The sequence below is a fragment of the Myotis daubentonii genome, chromosome 10 (assembly GCF_963259705.1).
Source record: "Myotis daubentonii chromosome 10, mMyoDau2.1, whole genome shotgun sequence".
Classification (NCBI taxonomy): Eukaryota; Metazoa; Chordata; class Mammalia; order Chiroptera; family Vespertilionidae; genus Myotis; species Myotis daubentonii.
In genome coordinates, this window is record NC_081849.1 from 24,325,343 (window position 1) to 24,346,745 (window position 21,403).

At 44.8% G+C, this 21,403-nt stretch overlaps 1 protein-coding gene across 2 annotated transcripts in view; it reads right to left on the minus strand.

The window, feature by feature from the left end:
- COPG2 (COPI coat complex subunit gamma 2) overlaps nt 1–21,403 on the minus strand; it is a 380,960-nt gene that overhangs the window by 279,333 nt on the left and 80,224 nt on the right. For both annotated transcript variants that reach the window (XM_059711801.1, XM_059711802.1), the window contains exons 14-20: nt 21,021–21,264; nt 18,107–18,182; nt 16,132–16,235; nt 15,081–15,206; nt 14,080–14,142; nt 13,455–13,594; nt 12,717–12,888 (exon numbers count right to left, since the gene is read on the minus strand). In XM_059711801.1, coding sequence (XP_059567784.1) covers nt 12,717–12,888; nt 13,455–13,594; nt 14,080–14,142; nt 15,081–15,206; nt 16,132–16,235; nt 18,107–18,182; nt 21,021–21,264 — 925 coding nt within the window. The remainder of the gene's footprint in view (nt 1–12,716; nt 12,889–13,454; nt 13,595–14,079; nt 14,143–15,080; nt 15,207–16,131; nt 16,236–18,106; nt 18,183–21,020; nt 21,265–21,403) is intronic.

Consider the following 21,403-nt stretch of genomic DNA (forward strand, 5'->3'; position numbering starts at 1 on the left):
GGGGTAGGGGAGGCTGGGGGAAGGTCAATTGGGGGGAGAAGGACACAGATGTACTAGTATTTGGAATACTTTAAAGGAGAAAAAAACAAAAAAAAAAATAAAAACGAAACGTATAACAGAGAACTTACGTGATGAATATGTCACAAAAGATCATTCTCTACTGTACTAGTACATGAAGCTCCTAGAAGCTTCAGAAATGCAAGAAATTCACTCTTATCAATTCGTTTGAAATCGCCCCCGTTAAATCCAAATTGCCACACTGTGAACGGTGGGAACCACTGACCCAGACTGATAAGGAAGAGGTAGGGGAATCAGAGGAAGAGGCTCCCCAAGGACTGTGCCCCAAGACTGTGCAACAAAGGGGTCCCAATGGAATCAGGAAAGGTAACCAGTACCGAGGTTTGCGTGTCCCTGGAGGAAATCAGAGTCCAGGTTCCCAGGCTGTGTGTGAGGAGAGGGCGTAGGCAAGCGGGCAGATGCAGGAGAGTATATGAGGGCCAAGGAGACGGCAGTGGGGTGTGCAGAAGGTGAGGAATGAGGTAAGGAGCACACAGAGCACCATGGGCATCAGCCAGGAGATGCACAGTCTGTGGCTGCAGAAATGTCACCTGGCTCAGGAAGGACACTTTTCTTGCTACGTATGCAGTAGAGAAGCAAAGCAAGAAAGATGATGAACCCAGGCCCAAGAGGTAGGACTTCAGGTGAGCACATTGGGCGTGTGGGAGAGTGTAGGAGAGGGGCCAAATTCCAAGGGCACAAAAGAGTGAGAAAGGACAGGGGACGAATGAACTGCACCCAAAGAATGGTAAAGAACGAAACCTGGGTGGCAACCAGGAGAAGGCAGGTACTTCCCTCCCATGGGTGGCTCAAGGGCGGGCAGGAGCCCACGCAGGGTGAAGATCACAGAGTGGGTAAGGCCAAAGAGCAATGCCGGCCTGGTGGGATGAGGTCAGAGGACGACGAGGTGTGGAGAAGTGGCCCATGGAAAAGCCTGGGGACACCCCTGTCAGCGCAGGGCTAGGCGAGAGGAGGTGAGGTTACAGAGAAGGCCAGGTAAGCCACCACCATCTCATAATGGTGGACCCCCAAAGGCAAGGAACAGGGGACAGCAGATATAGTCAGGAAACCCCTCTTGGGGATGAGAGAGCAGGCAATGGGGGAAGGAGGAGTGTAAGTGAAGAGGCCAGCAAAGGTCATGGAAGGACCAATCAATCCTTCATCTGACTAGCAAGTCATAGGGGAAGTAGGATGGGACATTGAGGGTCAAGCAGAGGGTGGAGCATGGAGGCAGGGAGAGGTGGGATCAAGGGGTCGAGTCTGGAGGCCTTTCTGGTGTGCCAGGGTTGGAGAGGAGGACATGGATTGGGATGGGGTTGGGTGAAGGGAGCCAAGCTCCATGCACGGGAATACCCAACTCCTTTAATGGAGATTGTGGGCTGATTCCGTGTCAAGTGGTGGGCATGATGAGGACAACTAAGCAGCAGGAGGGCAAGACCAGGGAATCCATCCAGAGAGCCCACTGGAGAGTAGCCCTAGCAGGATAGGCGAAGGCAAAAGTCTGGTTGGCGGAAAACACACCAGCACTTGAGAGGACCACAGGGGCTCTGTGGAAGGATCATGCCAGGGGTGTGAGAGGAGGGATAACATCTAGAAAAGGGAGAACAGCAAGAGCTGAGAACGTCCAGGTCCTGGGACAAAGGTACTTCCACAAGGCACCAAGGTTGTAAAGATAAGGAGGAAGGAGGAGCTTAAGCGTGGGTGAGTGTGTGTGTGTGTGTTTGTGTGTGTGTGTGTGTGTTTTGGAATTGTGGTGGTGGCTACAGATAAATAATGGTGTTTTGCAGATTAGAGTTGGAAGGGAGTCGGGCAGTTGCAAGAGGACAGTGTCGGGACAGTGAGAGAATGGTGCGAATGCTGGGATCTTTCAGGAAAATGTGTCAAGGGCAACCAGTAGATAGCTAGAGGCGCAAGGGTGAGTGCAGCCCAGGGGTCAGGTTGGGCTTCCACAGCAGTGATTCTTCCCGGGGGTGGGGGGGTGAGTTTCACCCGAGGGGGGGGTGGGCATGACCCCCAAGGGAGGCCTATCACACCATCTGAAGGGGGAGCAGTACACTGCTTGAAACAACAAAACCAAAAAAAATTCAAAAGAAAACACAAAAACACACCCCAAAGATGTTGCTGATAGGCCTCCTTGGGGGGTCATGCACCCTCGGGTGAGAATCACTGGTGGAAGGGGCAGAGAGGAGAGCTGGGCAGTGAGGAGAAGCATGAGCAGGTGAGGAGGTGGAGGTATGAGACTCAAGCATGTCAGAATGGGGCTAAGGGACCCTGGACCAGGCAGACCTCAAGCCCAGGGATGTAGCCGAGAAATCACCTGGAAGGATAGAGGGTGGCCCCCTGGGCTTCACCTGGAGTGAGTAGGGAGCAGAGCACCAAGGTTTGGTCCTGGCACTGAGGCCTCTTGAGGAGGAGGGCTGAGGGAGACAGGAGCGACCAACGGGGAAATTTCGGGTGGACTGATGTGATCAGAGAGCACCTGAAGGGCTGTAGAGCAGAAGCATGGCCCACCTGGGACTGGAGATGTTCTGGCAGAGAGACGATGGCTGGCAGAGAAAGGAGAAGAGAGGGGCGGACAGCAAGACCCAGGGCTCTGTGCAGAGTGAGACCGAGCGCCAAGGTGTCAGGCATGGCTGAGCAGGCACAGGGGCAAGAGGGAGGGCTGAAGGCCAAAGACCCAGAGCAGTGGCTCCCAACCTTTTTTTGCCCATGCCCCACCTAAGCATCTCTAAAATCCTGATGCTTCCCCCGGCCCGTGGCATATAATTCCCATTATTCAAAAAGTGAACTCCGATTCCTCTGGAGGACACCTAAAAGGCCACTAACTTGGTCTAAACAACCTTCCAAACAAGATGGCATCCATGAAAGAGAAAAAGAAAAGAACAACAGACAGTTGACATACTGAGGAAGAAATAACCCAGAAATTGCCCCAAAATAACAATTGAAGTGATATCAAAAAATAGCAAATAAACTTTTAAACATATAACAGATGCCGGGGGGTAGGGGAGGCTGGGGGAAGGTCAATTGGGGGGAGAAGGACACAGATGTACTAGTATTTGGAATACTTTAAAGGAGAAAAAAACAAAAAAAAAATAAAAACGAAACGTATAACAGAGAACTTACGTGATGAATATGTCACAAAAGATCATTCTCTACTGTACTAGTACATGAAGCTCCTAGAAGCTTCAGAAATGCAAGAAATTCACTCTTATCAATTCGTTTGAAATCGCCCCCGTTAAATCCAAATTGCCCCACTGTGAACGGTGGGAACCACTGACCCAGACTGATAAGGAAGAGGTAGGGGAATCAGAGGAAGAGGCTCCCCAAGGACTGTGCCCCAAGACTGTGCAACAAAGGGGTCCCAATGGAATCAGGAAAGGTAACCAGTACCGAGGTTTGCGTGTCCCTGGAGGAAATCAGAGTCCAGGTTCCCAGGCTGTGAGGAGAGGGCGTAGGCAAGCGGGCAGATGCAGGAGAGTATATGAGGGCCAAGGAGACGGCAGTGGGGTGTGCAGAAGGTGAGGAATGAGGTAAGGAGCACACAGAGCACCATGGGCATCAGCCAGGAGATGCACAGTCTGTGGCTGCAGAAATGTCACCTGGCTCAGGAAGGACACTTTTCTTGCTACGTATGCAGTAGAGAAGCAAAGCAAGAAAGATGATGAACCCAGGCCCAAGAGGTAGGACTTCAGGTGAGCACATTGGGCGTGTGGGAGAGTGTAGGAGAGGGGCCAAATTCCAAGGGCACAAAAGAGTGAGAAAGGACAGGGGACGAATGAACTGCACCCAAAGAATGGTAAAGAACGAAACCTGGGTGGCAACCAGGAGAAGGCAGGTACTTCCCTCCCATGGGTGGCTCAAGGGCGGGCAGGAGCCCACGCAGGGTGAAGATCACAGAGTGGGTAAGGCCAAAGAGCAATGCCGGCCTGGTGGGATGAGGTCAGAGGACGACGAGGTGTGGAGAAGTGGCCCATGGAAAAGCCTGGGGACACCCCTGTCAGCGCAGGGCTAGGCGAGAGGAGGTGAGGTTACAGAGAAGGCCAGGTAAGCCACCACCATCTCATAATGGTGGACCCCCAAAGGCAAGGAACAGGGGACAGCAGATATAGTCAGGAAACCCCTCTTGGGGATGAGAGAGCAGGCAATGGGGGAAGGAGGAGTGTAAGTGAAGAGGCCAGCAAAGGTCATGGAAGGACCAATCAATCCTTCATCTGACTAGCAAGTCATAGGGGAAGTAGGATGGGACATTGAGGGTCAAGCAGAGGGTGGAGCATGGAGGCAGGGAGAGGTGGGATCAAGGGGTCGAGTCTGGAGGCCTTTCTGGTGTGCCAGGGTTGGAGAGGAGGACATGGATTGGGATGGGGTTGGGTGAAGGGAGCCAAGCTCCATGCACGGGAATACCTAACTCCTTTAATGGAGATTGTGGGCTGATTCCGTGTCAAGTGGTGGGCATGATGAGGACAACTAAGCAGCAGGAGGGCAAGACCAGGGAATCCACCCAGAGAGCCCACTGGAGAGGAGCCCTAGCAGGATAGGCGAAGGCAAAAGTCTGGTTGGCGGAAAACACACCAGCACTTGAGAGGACCACAGGGGCTCTGTGGAAGGATCATGCCAGGGGTGTGAGAGGAGGGATAACATCTAGAAAAGGGAGAACAGCAAGAGCTGAGAACGTCCAGGTCCTGGGACAAAGGTACTTCCACAAGGCACCAAGGTTGTAAAGATAAGGAGGAAGGAGGAGCTTAAGCGTGGGTGAGTGTGTGTGTGTGTGTGTGTGTTTTGGAATTGTGGTGGTGGCTACAGATAAATAATGGTGTTTTGCAGATTAGAGTTGGAAGGGAGTCGGGCAGTTGCAAGAGGACAGTGTCGGAACAGTGAGAGAATGGTGCGAATGCTGGGATCTTTCAGGAAAATGCTAGAAAGCTAGAGGCCCAAGGGTGAGTGCAGCCCAGGAGTCAGGTTGGGCTTCCACAGCAGTGATTCTTCCTGGGGGTTGGGGGGTGAGTTTCACCCGAGGGGGAGGGTGGGCATGACCCGCAAGGGAGGCCTATCACACCATCTGAAGGGGGAGCAGGACACTGCTTGAAACAACAAAACCAAAAAAAATTCAAAAGAAAACACAAAAACACACCCCAAAGATGTTGCTGATAGGCCTCCTTGGGGGGTCATGCACCCTCGGGTGAGAATCACTTGGTGGAAGGGGTAGAGAGGAGAGCTGGACAGGGAGGAGAAGCATGAGCATGTGAGGAGGTGGAGGTATGAGACTCAAGCATGTCAGAATGGGGCTAAGGGACCCTGGACCAGGCAGACCTCAAGCACAGGGATGTAGCCAAGAAATCACCTGGAAGGATAGAGGGTGGCACCCTGGGCTTCACCTGGAGTGAGTAGGGAGCAGAGCACCAAGGTTTGGTCCTGGCACTGAGGCCTCTTGAGGAGGAGGGCTGAGGGAGACAGGAGCGACCAACGGGGAAATTTCGGGTGGACTGATGTGATCAGAGAGCACCTGAAGAGCTGTAGAGCAGAAGCATGGCCCACCTGGGACTGGAGATGTTCTGGCAGAGAGACGATGGCTGGCAGAGGAAGGAGAAGACAGGGGCGGACAGCAAGACCCAGGGCTCTATGCAGAGCGAGACCGAGCGCCAAGGTGTCAGGCATGGCTGAGCAGGCACAGGGGCAAGAGGGAGGGCTGAAGGCCAAAGACCCAGAGCAGTGGCTCCCAACCTTTTTTTGCCCATGCCCCACCTAAGCATCTCTAAAATCCTGATGCTTCCCCCGGCCCGTGGCATATAATTCCCATTATTCAAAAAGTGAACTCCGATTCCTCTGGAGGACACCTAAAAGGCCACTAACTTGGTCTAAACAACCTTCCAAACAAGATGGCATCCATGAAAGAGAAAAAGAAAAGAACAACAGACAGTTGACATACTGAGGAAGAAATAACCCAGAAATTGCCCCAAAATAACAATTGAAGTGATATCAAAAAATAGCAAATAAACTTTTAAACATATAACAGATGCCGGGGGGTAGGGGAGGCTGGGGGAAGGTCAATTGGGGGGAGAAGGACACAGATGTACTAGTATTTGGAATACTTTAAAGGAGAAAAAAACAAAAAAAAAATAAAAACGAAACGTATAACAGAGAACTTACGTGATGAATATGTCACAAAAGATCTTTCTCTACTGTACTAGTACATGAAGCTCCTAGAAGCTTCAGAAATGCAAGAAATTCACTCTTATCAATTCGTTTGAAATCGCCCCCGTTAAATCCAAATTGCCCCACTGTGAACGGTGGGAACCACTGACCCAGACTGATAAGGAAGAGGGAGGGGAATCAGAGGAAGAGGCTCCCCAAGGACTGTGCCCCAAGACTGTGCAACAAAGGGGTCCCAATGGAATCAGGAAAGGTAACCAGTACCGAGGTTTGCGTGTCCCTGGAGGAAATCAGAGTCCAGGTTCACAGGCTGTGAGGAGAGGGCGTAGGCAAGCGGGCAGATGCAGGAGAGTATATGAGGGCCAAGGAGACGGCAGTGGGGTGTGCAGAAGGTGAGGAATGAGGTAAGGAGCACACAGAGCACCATGGGCATCAGCCAGAAGATGCACAGTCTGTGGCTGCAGAAATGTCACCTGGCTCAGGAAGGACACTTTTCTTGCTACGTATGCAGTAGAGAAGCAAAGCAAGAAAGATGATGAACCCAGGCCCAACAGGTAGGACTTCAGGTGAGCACATTGGGCGTGTGGGAGAGTGTAGGAGAGGGGCCAAATTCCAAGGGCACAAAAGAGTGAGAAAGGACAGGGGACGAATGAACTGCACCCAAAGAATGGTAAAGAACGAAACCTGGGTGGCAACCAGGAGAAGGCAGGTACTTCCCTCCCATGGGTGGCTCAAGGGCGGGCAGGAGCCCACGCAGGGTGAAGATCACAGAGTGGGTAAGGCCAAAGAGCAATGCCGGCCTGGTGGGATGAGGTCAGAGGACGACGAGGTGTGGAGAAGTGGCCCATGGAAAAGCCTGGGGACACCCCTGTCAGCGCAGGGCTAGGCGATAGGAGGTGAGGTTACAGAGAAGGCCAGGTAAGCCACCACCATCTCATAATGGTGGACCCCCAAAGGCAAGGAACAGGGGACAGCAGATATAGTCAGGAAACCCCTCTTGGGGATGAGAGAGCAGGCAATGGGGGAAGGAGGAGTGTAAGTGAAGAGGCCAGCAAAGATCATGGAAGGACCAATCAATCCTTCATCTGACTAGCAAGTCATAGGGGAAGTAGGATGGGACATTGAGGGTCAAGCAGAGGGTGGAGCATGGAGGCAGGGAGAGGTGGGATCAAGGGGTCGAGTCTGGAGGCCTTTCTGGTGTGCCAGGGTTGGAGAGGAGGACATGGATTGGGATGGGGTTGGGTGAAGGGAGCCAAGCTCCATGCACGGGAATACCCAACTCCTTTAATGGAGATTGTGGGCTGATTCCGTGTCAAGTGGTGGGCATGAGGAGGACAACTAAGCAGCAGGAGGGCAAGACCAGGGAATCCACCCAGAGAGCCCACTGGAGAGGAGCCCTAGCAGGATAGGCGAAGGCAAAAGTCTGGTTGGCGGAAAACACACCAGCACTTGAGAGGACCACAGGGGCTCTGTGGAAGGATCATGCCAGGGGTGTGAGAGGAGGGATTACATCTAGAAAAGGGAGAACAGCAAGAGCTGAGAACGTCCAGGTCCTGGGACAAAGGTACTTCCACAAGACACCAGAGTCATAAAGGAAGGGAGGGTGGAGTAGTTTATGCATGGGTGAGTGTGTGTGAGTGTGTGTGAGTGTGTGTGTGTGTGTGTGCATGTGCGTGTGCGCGTGTGTGTGTGTGCGTTTTGGAATTGTGGTGGTGGCTACAGATAAATAATGGTGTTTTGCAGATTGGAGTTGGAAGGGAGTCGCGTAGTTGCAGGAGGACAGTGTTGAGACAGTGAGAGAATGGTGTAAATGCTGGGATCTTTCAGGAAAATGTGTCAAGGGCAACCAGTAGAAGGCTAGAGGCCCACGGGTGAGTGCAGCCCAGGAGTCAGGTTGGGCTTCCACAGCAGTGATTCTTCCCCGGTTTGGGGGGGGGGTGAGTTTCACCTGAGGGGGGGTTGGCATGACCCCCAAGGGAGGCCTATCACACCATCTGAAGGGGGAGCAGTACACTGCTTGAAACAACAAAACCAAAAAAATTCCAAAGAAAACACAAAGACTCACCCCAAAGATGTTTCTGATAGGCCTCCTTGGGGGGTCATGCACCCTCGGGTGAGAATCCCTGGGTGGAAGGGGCAGAGAGGCGAGCTGGGCAGAGAAGCGAAGCATGAGCAGGGAGCAGGTGGAAATATGGGACTCAAGCATGTCAGAATGGGTTTAAGGGACCCTGGACCAGGCAGAGAGAGAGCAAATGGATGTAGCCGAGATATCACCTGGATGGGTAGAGGGGTTCACCCTTGGTTTCACCTTGAGTGAGTAGGGAGTGTAGCACCAAGGTTTGGTCCGGTAGCTAAGGACACTTAATGTGTGGGCTGATGTGAGGAGGGAGTACTTGATGAGCTGTAATGGCAGTAAGAATGCCTGGCTGTGTTGGCTGACTACACTGAAGAATTTGCATCTTGTATTGATATGACTGCTGTGTGAGAAAGAGGAGGGATGCAATACCCTCCTGTTCTGTTGAAATCTGATTGCCAGTGTCTGAAGCTAGGAGGTAACAGGTACAGTGTCAATAATAAGGCCAGATGGTGACAGGTTGAATGTATAGAGGGAATTTTAGAAATTCCATTGTGCTTGATGAAAGGATGATTGGTTATAAGATGAATGGAAAGGTGAATAATGAGTTTTCAATCTGGGAATCTTGTTCAGTCTCATAATTTGTCATATTGGAGGAATATTGATATAAGGCCAGACTGATACAAATTCTAGTTATAAAGGCAGCGGAAGTGGTGATAAAAGTAACGTTCTATCCGTTTTATCATCTAAGTAAAAATTCAAATTATGTGCTTTAGCTATAAAGAATGTAAATTTTATCAAGGTTCATTAATATGGATCCCAGTGAGAAGATGGAGATGAGTCAAAGGAAAAAAATATTCTGAGATCAATTACTTAATTGAAGTTGTAGATTTAATACTGAGTGTCAGGAGTTAATATGGTTAAACCTGAACAACAAATAATGAAGAGCGACTACAGATTCAGAAAAAAATTCAGCGTCCATCACATTCCTATGGTAGCTCAAATTAAGGTGGAGGTTTAAAACAGTGTAGGCAGAAAGTCGAGAACTGAAGTATATATGAAAGAGTTATGAATTTTTAATTGGGAGGCAGCATCCCTAATGAAAAACAGAGAAAAGCAACTCATATTGATATACTATGAAATTTTTTGTTAGTATGTATATTTTCTATTGAAGACTTTTTAAATGAGTTATTTAAATTTGGTGTTACTGATGCAATAGCTATTCAGAAGAAAAAGTTTCTAAATGAGAAAAGTTGCTAAGAAAGAATGCTGCCTGAAAGGCTTTTCTTAAAATTTTTGATTAAAACAGTAATTGTTAGGGGCTAGAATATAAAAGTAGGACTAATTGAATTGAGACTTAATCTTATCACAAACTGCCCATGAATCGAGGGAAGGAGTTAAGGTGCTATCTTGATGTTGGGTTAAAGCACATTTTTCAGACGGTGTAGATTTTTTGTACAGTTATAAAGTACGGGAGAATGGGAAAGTTTAAAGATACAGCAAAGACAAGAATAATTGAATAACTTTTTGGAGGAGGTTAGAGGGTGTGTGTCTCTTCAACTGTGGAAGACTTACTTTTTAAAGAGGATAAAGGAAGAAAGTAGACAGTTCCAGAATTGAAACAAAAATAGCTTCTGTTTATTGAGTATTTACTACATGCCTGGCACTATGGTAATGACCTTATTTAATGATATTTCATCCTTTCAACAATCCTGAAAGGCTTATAGAAATCAAATAGCTTGTCCATGGTTACACAGTCTATATGGATCAGAGTCAGAATTCAAATCCCAATTTGTGTAGCTCTAAAACCTATATTCCTTTCTACTGTGCTATATAATTTTCAAGTTGAAGGAAATAATGATCTATATAATTTATGTTTTCCCCTTGTGATTATAAGGAAAATATATTTTCTGAGATGAGACAAAGTAGAGGTGATGTGTAGATATTCAGGTGATTGGTAAAATTTGGAATATTTGCAATGGGAAAAAGAAGGAATGGGTAAAAGACTTTTATTACCATCTATGTCCTGGTATTTTACTTCTATTCATTGTACAGCAAAGACTTTGGATTGGCCATAGATTAAAAATTTTAGAATTTCTGACAAAAACAAAGGAATAGAAAGGAATTTGCGTTTAAGCAGGTAGATGATGGGTCAAATATAAAGCAGTTTGAAAAGTCCAAGTGCTGAGACTTTTCTCCAAGATGGGATGACAAATGTTTATAACTGACTTTTAGCACCAAATCAGCAAACCCTTTGAATTTAATAGGAAAAAAAATTTCTCCAAATGCCAAATTTTTATTAATAAATTATGGAAAAAGCATTAAGCAAAAGAGCCTGAAGCCAGCAGACCAAAGGTTGAAACCTCTGGGCTAATTTGTAAGATATACTTTTTTAAAAAGAAATTAACCCCTCACTACAGAGGGGTCAGAAAACCTCCCCTGTACCTACTCTCTTAGTATAAAAGTTTCTATTGTTGTTGTTGGTGGTGTTGTTGTTATTTCCTCCTGAACTATATGTGATTGCTGTAATTTCAATACTGTTGTCTTATGTATTTTGATATTGTAAAACTGTATTTACTGTCTTCTGTTAATACATTCACTGGGGTCTGTGAGGCACCTAAGTTATCAGTTATCCAAGTGAACCTGGAAAGGGAAGAGCTAGTGTTCTCACTTGGGAAAAGCTTGATTATTCAGTGGGTTCAAGCATTTTGCTTCCCTTTAAAATTAAGTGGCGAAGTAATGGCTTTTCTTAAAAAAGCAGAAACTTGGTGAGAAGCACCACAGGAGGAAGAATTATAAAACAAGTAGAGAAGGCCACTTGAGAAAACTGATAAAAGTGCAGATTATCCCAGGATGGTGGCGGAAGCCACGGGGCTACTTTAAGACTGAGCCCAGATACTGGTTTGGAATAAGAGTAAATAAAACTACCTTTACATAAGATACAGTCAGCTACGTTTCTGGCTGGTGGACATACTTTAGAAAAGTCTAACTAGAGGGGAATAGACCAGGAAAGAAAGTGAAGCTAAAAGGGAATGGAACAAGAGAAACCTCGTTAAGGGATAAGGGAGGTAATGAAAGGTTAAAGTTGGACGGCCTCAAGCTTGAAGGAGAAATCCTCGAGGCCAGATAGGAAAGTGCCTTCCTAACCCAGCGGGTTATGGATCCAGGGTGGCTGCACCCAGGGGTCAGAGGGAACAACCTGGGATTCAGACCCCGCAACAGTGCCAATTTGAATCTACCTCGTGCTAGAGTGAGTAGCCTGGTCTATCATCCAACAGAGATATGATTGGGCAGGGGTTCCCAGAAACAACATCTAAAAAGGGAGCTTGGAAAGGGGCTAAAAGGAGGCAGGTTAAGCCCCTAATGTAACTGAATGATGACCAGAGATAACAATTCACTAGTACTTTTACGATTTCTTGTAACTCTGTACCTTCCTCAATATTTGTTAACTATTATCTGTTTTATTCCTGTACTAGTAGTAAATTTTTTCCCCTGTATCTGTAGTAAAAATTGTTTTTCCTGTACTAGTAGTAAAAATTGTTTTTCCTGTACTAGTAGTAAACATTGTATTTTCCTGTACTAGAAGTAATAAATGTTTTTTCCAGTACTACTAATAAAAGTTTTTCAAAACATAAATGCAATGTGTGTGCTTATTTCTGTGAAAACCAGGTAACCATTGTGAATACTCCTTAGTGAATATGGAGAGAGAAGTAGCACTCAGGTGGGGAAAATATATCAAGTACAACACACACTAGACATTCACAAGAGGTAGGTCAGAAGACCTCAAGTCCCTGAACCTGTAAATACTATTATGGGCACTAGAAGCTACCGTCCCCACTCCTACCCAGACTCCACATGAATCAAGGAAAGAATTACAAAGCCTTTCTCCCATGTGGATACACAAATGTTGATTAAGACATTTACTGGGCTGAGACATACTCTCAGATGCCAGCACTGTGGTATAGCAGCGGTCGCCAATCGGTGGTCCGAAAGGTTGGCGACCGCCGGCAGACCCTCAAAGACAATATATTTTAAAATGCCATGGATCTACTAATAAAAAGCCCTTACGATGTCCTGGAAAGAAACACCAGGGAGAAGTGGGCCATGCTCCTTACAGGAGACATCAGACAGATGAACCCTCATCAGTGGTTACACTGTTCTACCAGAAAGCCTGACGTCCTTCTGGGGCTGCCCCTCTACACATTCAGTTTCTTTTTTAAGATTAAATGCCCAGCAAATTCTACTTAGAGATTTAGTTATAAATAATATTTCTGCAGCACTAATTATATAACTATAAATACATCATCACTATCATTACATTTAATTCTAGAAAAGAACCATATTCTTGAACCCCAAACATGTGTCCAGACATTTAGGAGCTCAAGTGGTAATGCATTCTTAATCATGTAAGTGTCTCTTCCCCTCTGCGGGTTAGTACCTGCTGAAGAGTCATCATCAGGCAAACGGACAAGAGTGTAACATATTCCTGGTTGATTATAAGTGAGGCTGGGAACTGGGATACAACACAGCACTTCATAGGAATCTGACGGTTCCACCTGCACTGTCACTTTCTCCAGTAGCTGGTCATTGAGAGTGTTGGTACAATCAAACTGAAAAGTCAGCAAACAGAAAAACATTATGAAGGATAAGAACGGTTTGCAAGCAAGTTGTCCCTTCCCACCCATAACCCATAACTCAGTTCTGGAATTCACTATGCCTTCCCTCCCCAAACAGTGCTGTAGGTCTCCTCCTAAGGTTTTTCTTTAGGTAATAGGGACAGCCTTATCCTTGAAGCTTTGGGGTTTATATTATTCACTCTTTTTTTTTTCTCTTTCCTGCAACTTAGTTCTATCAAACAAGATGGCAGATGTTTAATGGATTTCAATTGATTCTTAGAAGCTAAGCTTTTATCCTTATGTTAAATGGTGATTATTTTTTAGCAGCTTATACTTTATGTTGTGAAACTTTTCCAGATATTTTATTTTTAAGTTCTTTTAGTTTTTAACCCATCATACAAAGGCATCTCTGTAGCCATGGGAAGGAAAACCAGAAATGCTGCTAAGTTCATTTCCTTCTCTATAAAAAGAACTACTAGAATCACAAATTACAGGGGAGTTAATACTGGTCTCCAAGCCTAGTAAGCTCCCATAGGGGCTGGGTAGGGAACTTATCTCACCTGGAACACAATGTGATTGGTAAACATGTGCTTGACACAACGAACAAAGTATTCGGTCTCTGCTTCTGTAAGCTGAACAGGCTCAGAAGACCTGAACAAGGGTCCCAGATTCATAAACTCAGGAATAGCAGCCAATTGTTCTATCAAGAAAAAAAAATAAGGAAGAAAACAAAATGAGAAGATGACCCAAAATGAGAATAATGTAGGAGGGCATTATTCTAGATGCTCATGTTTTAAGTTTCCATCACCTAGCTAATAATTAAACTCTGATATATCCCTAAGCTTTAATAAATTAATATTTTAAGAGTTTATATACTCAATTACTAGAAGCAAAAAAACCTTACATTCCTAATTTCTTAGAATTTGAGTCCCCTGTTACCTAGGATATGAAGAACAACATTCCCAGTTAGCACATTAGCTTCGGCAATTGTAATTTTCCATGGACTTTAGGTAGCCCCAGCAACTATAACCTATAACAACAACTATAACCTATAACAACGAATATTCAGCCACACAAAGATTTCCTGCACTGGGAATTCATCAAACTGAATGAAAGTAGTGCACTTCATTATATTTATAATGCCTAGGGTGCAGACTATTACTTCTACCCATCAATTTACCATACCTTGGAAAATGTCTTGCCTGGAAGGAGCCAACTTCTCTGACTTAGTAGCCACAAGTGTGATTTCTAAAAAGACAGATATGAGCAATCAAGTGAGCTTTCCTCCCATTATCAAGCTGAAAATGCAGACAGAAAGACATCAGGGCAGAAGCTTCTAACACACATAAAAGAAGCCACTGCTAAAAACACCAGTAGGCTCCTGTCACCTTTTTCTAGTGAGATGTTCAAATTAAAATTTACCTAGTGAACGTATTTTGTTATATAATAAAGTAAGCCCTAAAATATAGTATTTGCTTTAAATGGGCAAGAATGTACAAAAAAATATTCTCAAAAGAAGGAACTATTTATAAAACAAGTCTTCTCATGGTTCAAATAGGAAAAATTACTTGTATAGTATCAACAGAAAAACTGAAAAGGTTCAAAGTTAAGATCATTCTTTCTCAGTCTGACCATTAAACATTTTTCCTTCCTTCCTTCCTTCCTTCCTTCCTTCCTTCCTTCCTTCCTTCCTTCCTTCCTTCCTTCGTTCTTTCCTTCCTCCCTCCCTCCCTCCCACCCTCCTTCCCACCCTCCCTTCCTTCCTTCTTTTTTAATTTTATAGTTAGCTATCCCGTGGGAACATTTTTTTATGATCTTGTCCCATACATTCTTTCAAAACAAACCTCCAATAGTAAAATTAAGAAATTACCAACTTCAGAAAATAAAAACAGGAGGTGACAGCACAATTGCAGCTCTGAGACACACAGTGACAGCTAACTTCAGATTCTGCAATACTAAGCACGGAAAAAGAAAAACTTTCAATCTGGTCACACTTCATATTTGAGCTTTTATGTGAAAACCAGGAAAATAATTTAAAAGCTAATTAAAAACATCATCCACCATACTTCTAAAAAGATTTAGAAATGCAGAGTGACAATTAAGCAAACTAAGGATGTATTAGAGAAAATATGCTAATAACACTACTTAAACATAGAAACACTAACAGAGTGAAGTCGTCCCATTACCTGCTTTTTGTTCAAAGGCAGGAGCCATAGCAAGAGGAATAGATTTCATGTCAAAGGGCTTTTCTGAAGGCTCTAATGTATACTGATGTAAAGCTTTTTCCATCCCTGGTATAGACACTGTCAGACCTATGAAACAGAGAAATCTCAGCATTATAACTTCTTGCCAATACTAGGATCCAGATAGGCCCAGATTTACACTGTTTATCTGCTCTTTCTGAAGGAGGGGAAAATATAACCACAGACTTTATAACATAAGAAATTAAAAGTAAAGGCTATTACATAAAACTTTCTTATAATTTCATCCAAGGAAGCATGGGAGCAGAGCATAAACATTTTCAACAAAATATAAGTACCTTCCATAAAAGAGAGCAACTTAGCCATGTGGGAACAATGATCTAATAAAAGCCTAAGTGACCGTTATGGCAGAATGACCAGAACTATGGGTCGCTATGATGCAGACTGACCACCAGGGGGCAGACGCTTAATGCAGGAGCTGGCCCCTGGTGGTCAGTGCACTCACACAGGGAGAGTGCAGCTAAACCAGAAGCCAGGTTCATGGCTGGTGAGCACAGTGGCAGGAGCCTCTTCCGCCTCCATGGCAGCACTAAGGAGCAGCGAGCAGGCAGTAAGGAGCAAGGGCTCTTGAACTGCGAGAGGGATGTCCGACTGCCAGCTTAGGCCCAACCCCAGGGAGTGGGCCTTAGCCAGTAGTTGGACATCACCTGAGGGCTCCCAGGCTGCAAGAGGATGCAGGCTGGGCTGAGGGACAACCCCCCCCCCCCCAAGTGCACAAATTTCATGCACCAAGCCTCTAGTAGCATAAGAAAAGGGAGAAAAGGTAAACCCATTCAAGAATGAGCTCAAAAAGCATCAGGAGCAAGCAATATTCTTTGGGCTTTTACATACTTTAGATTTCCCTAGAAATGGAAGTGCAGTCAAAAACATAAAAGAAGCATTTTTCCTAGTAAAGTCAGCTCATATGCAAATCATCTTAAGACATGCTTCCAAGATACCAAAAGTATATTTGTCTATATCCGTGGCTCTCACTGACCATTGAAGATATACGTAGCATTCAATGCCATCTGCTTCTGCTGCAGCACATTCAGATAGAAAGTAGCTCTGTCTCGGACCTCATCATCAGTATCCATCATACACCTGTCCAGGGGATACAAATAGGCATGTCACACAGAACCCTAAAGATTCCCAAGAGCTTTACCACCACGTCTAAAGAACACAACCAGGCCATGTGATACCACCTTTTTTAAAAATATATATTTTATTGATTTCTACAGAGAGGAAGGGAGAGAGATAGTTAGAAACATCGATGAGAGAGAAACATCAATCATCTGCCTCCTGCACACCTCCTACTGGGGATGTGCCTGCAACCAAGGTACATGCCCTTGACCAGAATCGAACCTGGGACCCTTCAGTCCGCAGGCCGATGCTCCATATACTGAGCGAAACCGGTTAGGGCTGACACTACCTTTATTATAAAAGAACTCAACAACAGCCAACAGTGTATCCTAAAATCACCATAAATCTTGAGTATTGCTCCCAATTGGTAAATAAGCACTATATAAATAGGCATTAAAATAATTAGGAAGAGAAGGATAAGTATCACATGATCTCACTCATTTGTGGAATATAATGAACAACATAAACTGACAAACAAAAATAGATACAGACATAGAAGCATCGAACAGACCCTCAAACCTCAGAGGGAAAGTAGGGGAGGGTGGCGGGGGAGGGGAGAACTTGGGGGGAAGAGATCAACCAAAGAAGTTGTATGCATATAAGCATAACCAATGGATAAAGACAATGGGGGGGAGGGGGTGAAGGCTGGGACTCGGGGGCAGGGGCAGGCTGGGAGAAGACAATAGGGGGAGCGGGGAGAGACATATGAAATACTTTCAATAATAAAGAATTGCCCTGACCGGTTTTGCTCAGTGGATAGAGAGTCAGCCTGTGGACTGAAAGGTCCCAGGTTCAATTCCGGTCAAGGGCATGTACCTGGGTTGCGGGCACATCCCCAGTAGGGGGTGTGCAGGAGGCAGCTGATCGATGTTTCTCTCTCATCGATGTTTCTTACTCTCTATGCCTCTCCCTTCCTCTCTAAAAAGTCAATAAAATATATTTTTAAAAATAATAATAATAAAGAATTTAAATAATCATTAGGAAGAACTCAATAACATAAGATAGCAGTTTGGAGTTTTTCTTGGGTCTGCAACCATATGATCCTGATAAAGACTTAGGCTTCTTTATAATTAAAAAATGGGGCCAGAACCGGTTTGGCTCAGTGGATAGAGCGTCGGCCTGCGGACTCAAGGGTCCCAGGTTCGATTCCGGTCAAGGGCATGTACCTTGGTTGCAGGCACATCCCCAGTGGGGGGTTTGCAGGAGGTGGCTGATCAATGTTTCTCTCTCACCGATGTTTCTAACTCTCTATCCCTCTCCCTTCCTCTCTGTAGAAAATCAATAAAACATATTAAAAAAACAACAACAAAAAAAACCCCCCAAAAACTGGTTTATTAAAAAATGGGAATGTTAGGCTTTCTAAGGATATTAAAAAGCACTCAAAATCCAAGCATTGTTCATTTAAACCAACCAGCCTTTGGTTTGTAATTTTTATCTTTTAATAAGATATAATCACAGTTTTTGCTCACATCAAGTCTTTTCCTCATCAAATAGGGAGTCAGAGAGACCATGAGAAGCTGAAATTTGCATCTCTACTTAGTGAATCACTTTGAAGTTAGCCCCTAATATACAAATTGAGGCATACACCTTTAAGTCACTTTCTCAAACTCACACAAAGAGAAATTCAAAATCAAATTTTATAAGTACTTAGCATACACAAAATTACTAGAAGAGAACAAAAATGCCATTTGCCCCTCACTTACTCCATCAGCTCTATTCTTAGGTCCTGTAATGCATTTGATATGGTACAATGAGGAACTCTATTCAGCCATATGGCAGTTCTTATTTAAAAAAAAAAAAAGGCTCCAAAAAAATGACATTCTTTTCCTCACCTTTGTAAAAGTACAAGGATGCTTGGGAGGAGATTCTCATTCTGAGCCCCAAATTTAGCCAAAGCACTCACAGCAGCTATAATGAAGCATAAAATGAAGCAACGTAAATATTGGTTTCTTGCATTAAGTAATAATCATTCAAAAAAATTAGAAAAGTTTACCCATGTTCAGAGGGAATAAACTCTTATTGTTTTATTGTGTCTTGATCTTATTTCTTTGATCCATTTAAGCATAAACAGAAATCTGTAGGCCCAAGAGAGCTATGAATAGGAAAATCCTCCATGCATTGTAGGAAAAATCATATCAATTTCTTTTTATGAGCACTCCTCCATTCCCACTACAACCTCTTATATATCATACTGATATAATTAAGCTATAATCTCAAACAACCAGCTCCAAGCATAAATAGATACTCTATTATTAAAATTCACTTAATCCAATAAAGATTTATTGCTCACATAACTTTTGCAAGGAACTGTGATAGGTGCTGGGGAAAGAAAGACAGAAGAAATAGCCCCTGACATAAAGGAGTTGTAGTCTAGTGGGAATGACAGGTAAGTAAAAAGATGATTACAACACAGCACAATAAGTCCATGATAGAACCATATCCAGGAAGATAAGTGAATACAGAGAAAGAAACAAGTCAGAATTGGTGAAGAAAAGTAGAGCTAAATATTGAAGAAGTAACATTAACCAAAGGGAAATGGAAGGAAAATAGTATTAAAGGCAGAGAGAATGACAAGTGCAAAGACCCTCAGTCCAGAGAAGAAAGCATAATGTCATGTTGGAACTAGACACAGGTGCGGAAGGCTGAAGAATAGGATCCCATGTTTGAGAGCAGGAGGAGACAAGTGAGACTAGAAATAAAACAAAAATAGGTTGTGGTTTAGCCTCTGTTATTATTAAAGGACTAGAGCCCCAGTGCACAAAATTCATGCATGGGGAGGGGGGGGGAGGGTTCCTCAGCCCGGCCTGCACCCTCTCTAATCCAGGACCCCTCAGGGGATGTCCAACTGACGGTTTAGGCCCGATCCCACAGGGATACCCCTAACTCAGTGGTTCTCAACCTTCTGGCCCTTTAAATACAGCTCCTCATGTTGTGACCCAACCATAAAATTATTTTCGGTGCTACTTCATAACTGTAATGTTGCTACTGTTATGAATCGTCATGTAAATATCTGATATGCAGGATGGTCTTAGGTGACCCCTGTAAAAGGGTCGTTCGACCGCCTAACGGATCATGACCCACAGGTTGAGAATCACTACCCTAATTGCTCTCCCCTCCTGGCCTGATTGCCCCTAACCTAACTGCTCTCTCTTGCTGCCCTGATCGCTCCTAACTACCTCTGCCTTATCCCAGCCACCATGGCTTTGTCCGGAAGGATGTCTGGAAGATGTCTGGTCTAATTAGCATATTACCCTTTTATTAGTATAGATTATTAGTATAGAGACCTGGTGCATAAATTTAGGCATGGCTTGGGGGAGGGGACACAGTCGGACAGCCCTCTCACAATCCGGGACCTCTGGCTCCTAACTGCTCACCTACCTGCCTGCCTGATCACCCCTAACCACTCTGCCTGCTTGCCCGATGCCCCTAACTGCTCCCCTGCCTGCCTGATCACCCTAACTGCTCTCCCCTGCTGACCTGATCCCCCTAACTGCTCTCCCCTACTGGCCTGATCGCCCCTAACTGCTCTCCCCTGCTGGCCTGATCGCCCCTAACTGCCTCTGCCTCAGCCCCGCCACCATGGCTTTGTCTGGAAGGATGTCCGGAAGATGTCTGGTCTAATTAACATATTACCCTTTTATTAGTATAGATTATTAATATAGACTAGAGGCCTGGTGCACGAATTTGTGAACGGCTTGGGGGAGGGGATGCGGGTGGGGAGTGAAAGGGGGCAGGACAGGCCAGGGGGAGGGGCCATGGCAGTTAGCAGGCTGGCCCTGCCTCCTGGTCGAACTCCGGTCGAACTCCTAGTCAAGGTGACAATTTGCATATTACCCTTTTATTACATAGGATGTTAAACACAGCATGAATTTGTGTATTTGCAGCAGAGTACGCTACACTAAACTTATAAGCAGATTTTAAATGCAAAGTCCATTTTTGTAGCAGAGTGTGGAGTACAGACTGGATCTGTATGAGAGTGGGAGCAGTCACACTAGTTGGCACTGGAAATGAAGGAGAGCCTAAAGGAGCACCCATGAAAATAAAGGAAAAAGAGAACAAAGAAATATTAAAGAGTCAGAATTGATAGAATTTTGCCAAAGAACAGGTGGAGATTATAAAACAGGAGAATAAGTTTCTGCCTTTGCAAAGGAATGGATGATAAAGGTTTGGGTGAGTTTAGTTTTAAGTTGAATTAGAAGTGCCTTAGATAGTTGGACATAAAAGTTCAGGAAAGAGACATGACTGCAATGTCACCGCCTATGAATAGAGCTCTGAAAATGATCACCAGAATAAGTGTTTATGGTAAGAAGACAAACCCCTTAGAAAACTATTATTTTAGGGAATGGAAGAGAAGCTCTATAAATAAGACTGAGGAATGATGGAAAGATGCAGGCTATTGTGGAAGCCAAGGGAGAGTTTAGTCAATAGTACATTAAACTGACTGAGAGGTGAACAAAGATAAAAACATTATAGTATTTAACTTGATTTTCCAACCCGCTTATAAGTGATATATTTTTTAAATAGCTTCAGAGGATTTTTAAGGAAGAGAGCTAGATTATAGTGAGTTGAAGAGAAAATGGGAAATAAGTTCATGAGTGGCTATTTCAAGTTTATCAGACACGGGAAGTATAGGAAGGATCCCACCATCAAGTAGAAATTTTCCAATTTCATCACCACCCCCTTGAATTACACATTTAAAAAGATCAGATCAGCAGTTACACCATTATCAGTGTTCCAATGACTTACCAGCTCTAACAGCCTCATTTTCCAGTACGACTCTATTGAAAATAAAGCGGATATACTTGGAGGGAGCAGGCGTTCTGGGGCCCTCTTTGCCCAGCAAGTGTAGAATCTTTGTAGCCAGAACAGTGTGCTCACAGTCCTCAATGAACTCACAGAGGTGGGCTAGACCTGCTTCTTTAGCCTCAGGGTTCTCTTCCACAATGCTGATGATGCAGTCCACAATGGCCCGTTTATATTCAAAGCCTCCCTGGCAAAAGAGAAAACTCCCATTCGTTCTGAGGATGCTTTTTGGAGAAATGCTTATACTCCAAGGCTTACGCTTATAATATTAAATTTTCCCTTCCCTTCCTTTATGAAAGAAACAGAAGTGTTTTTTTCTGCAGGGA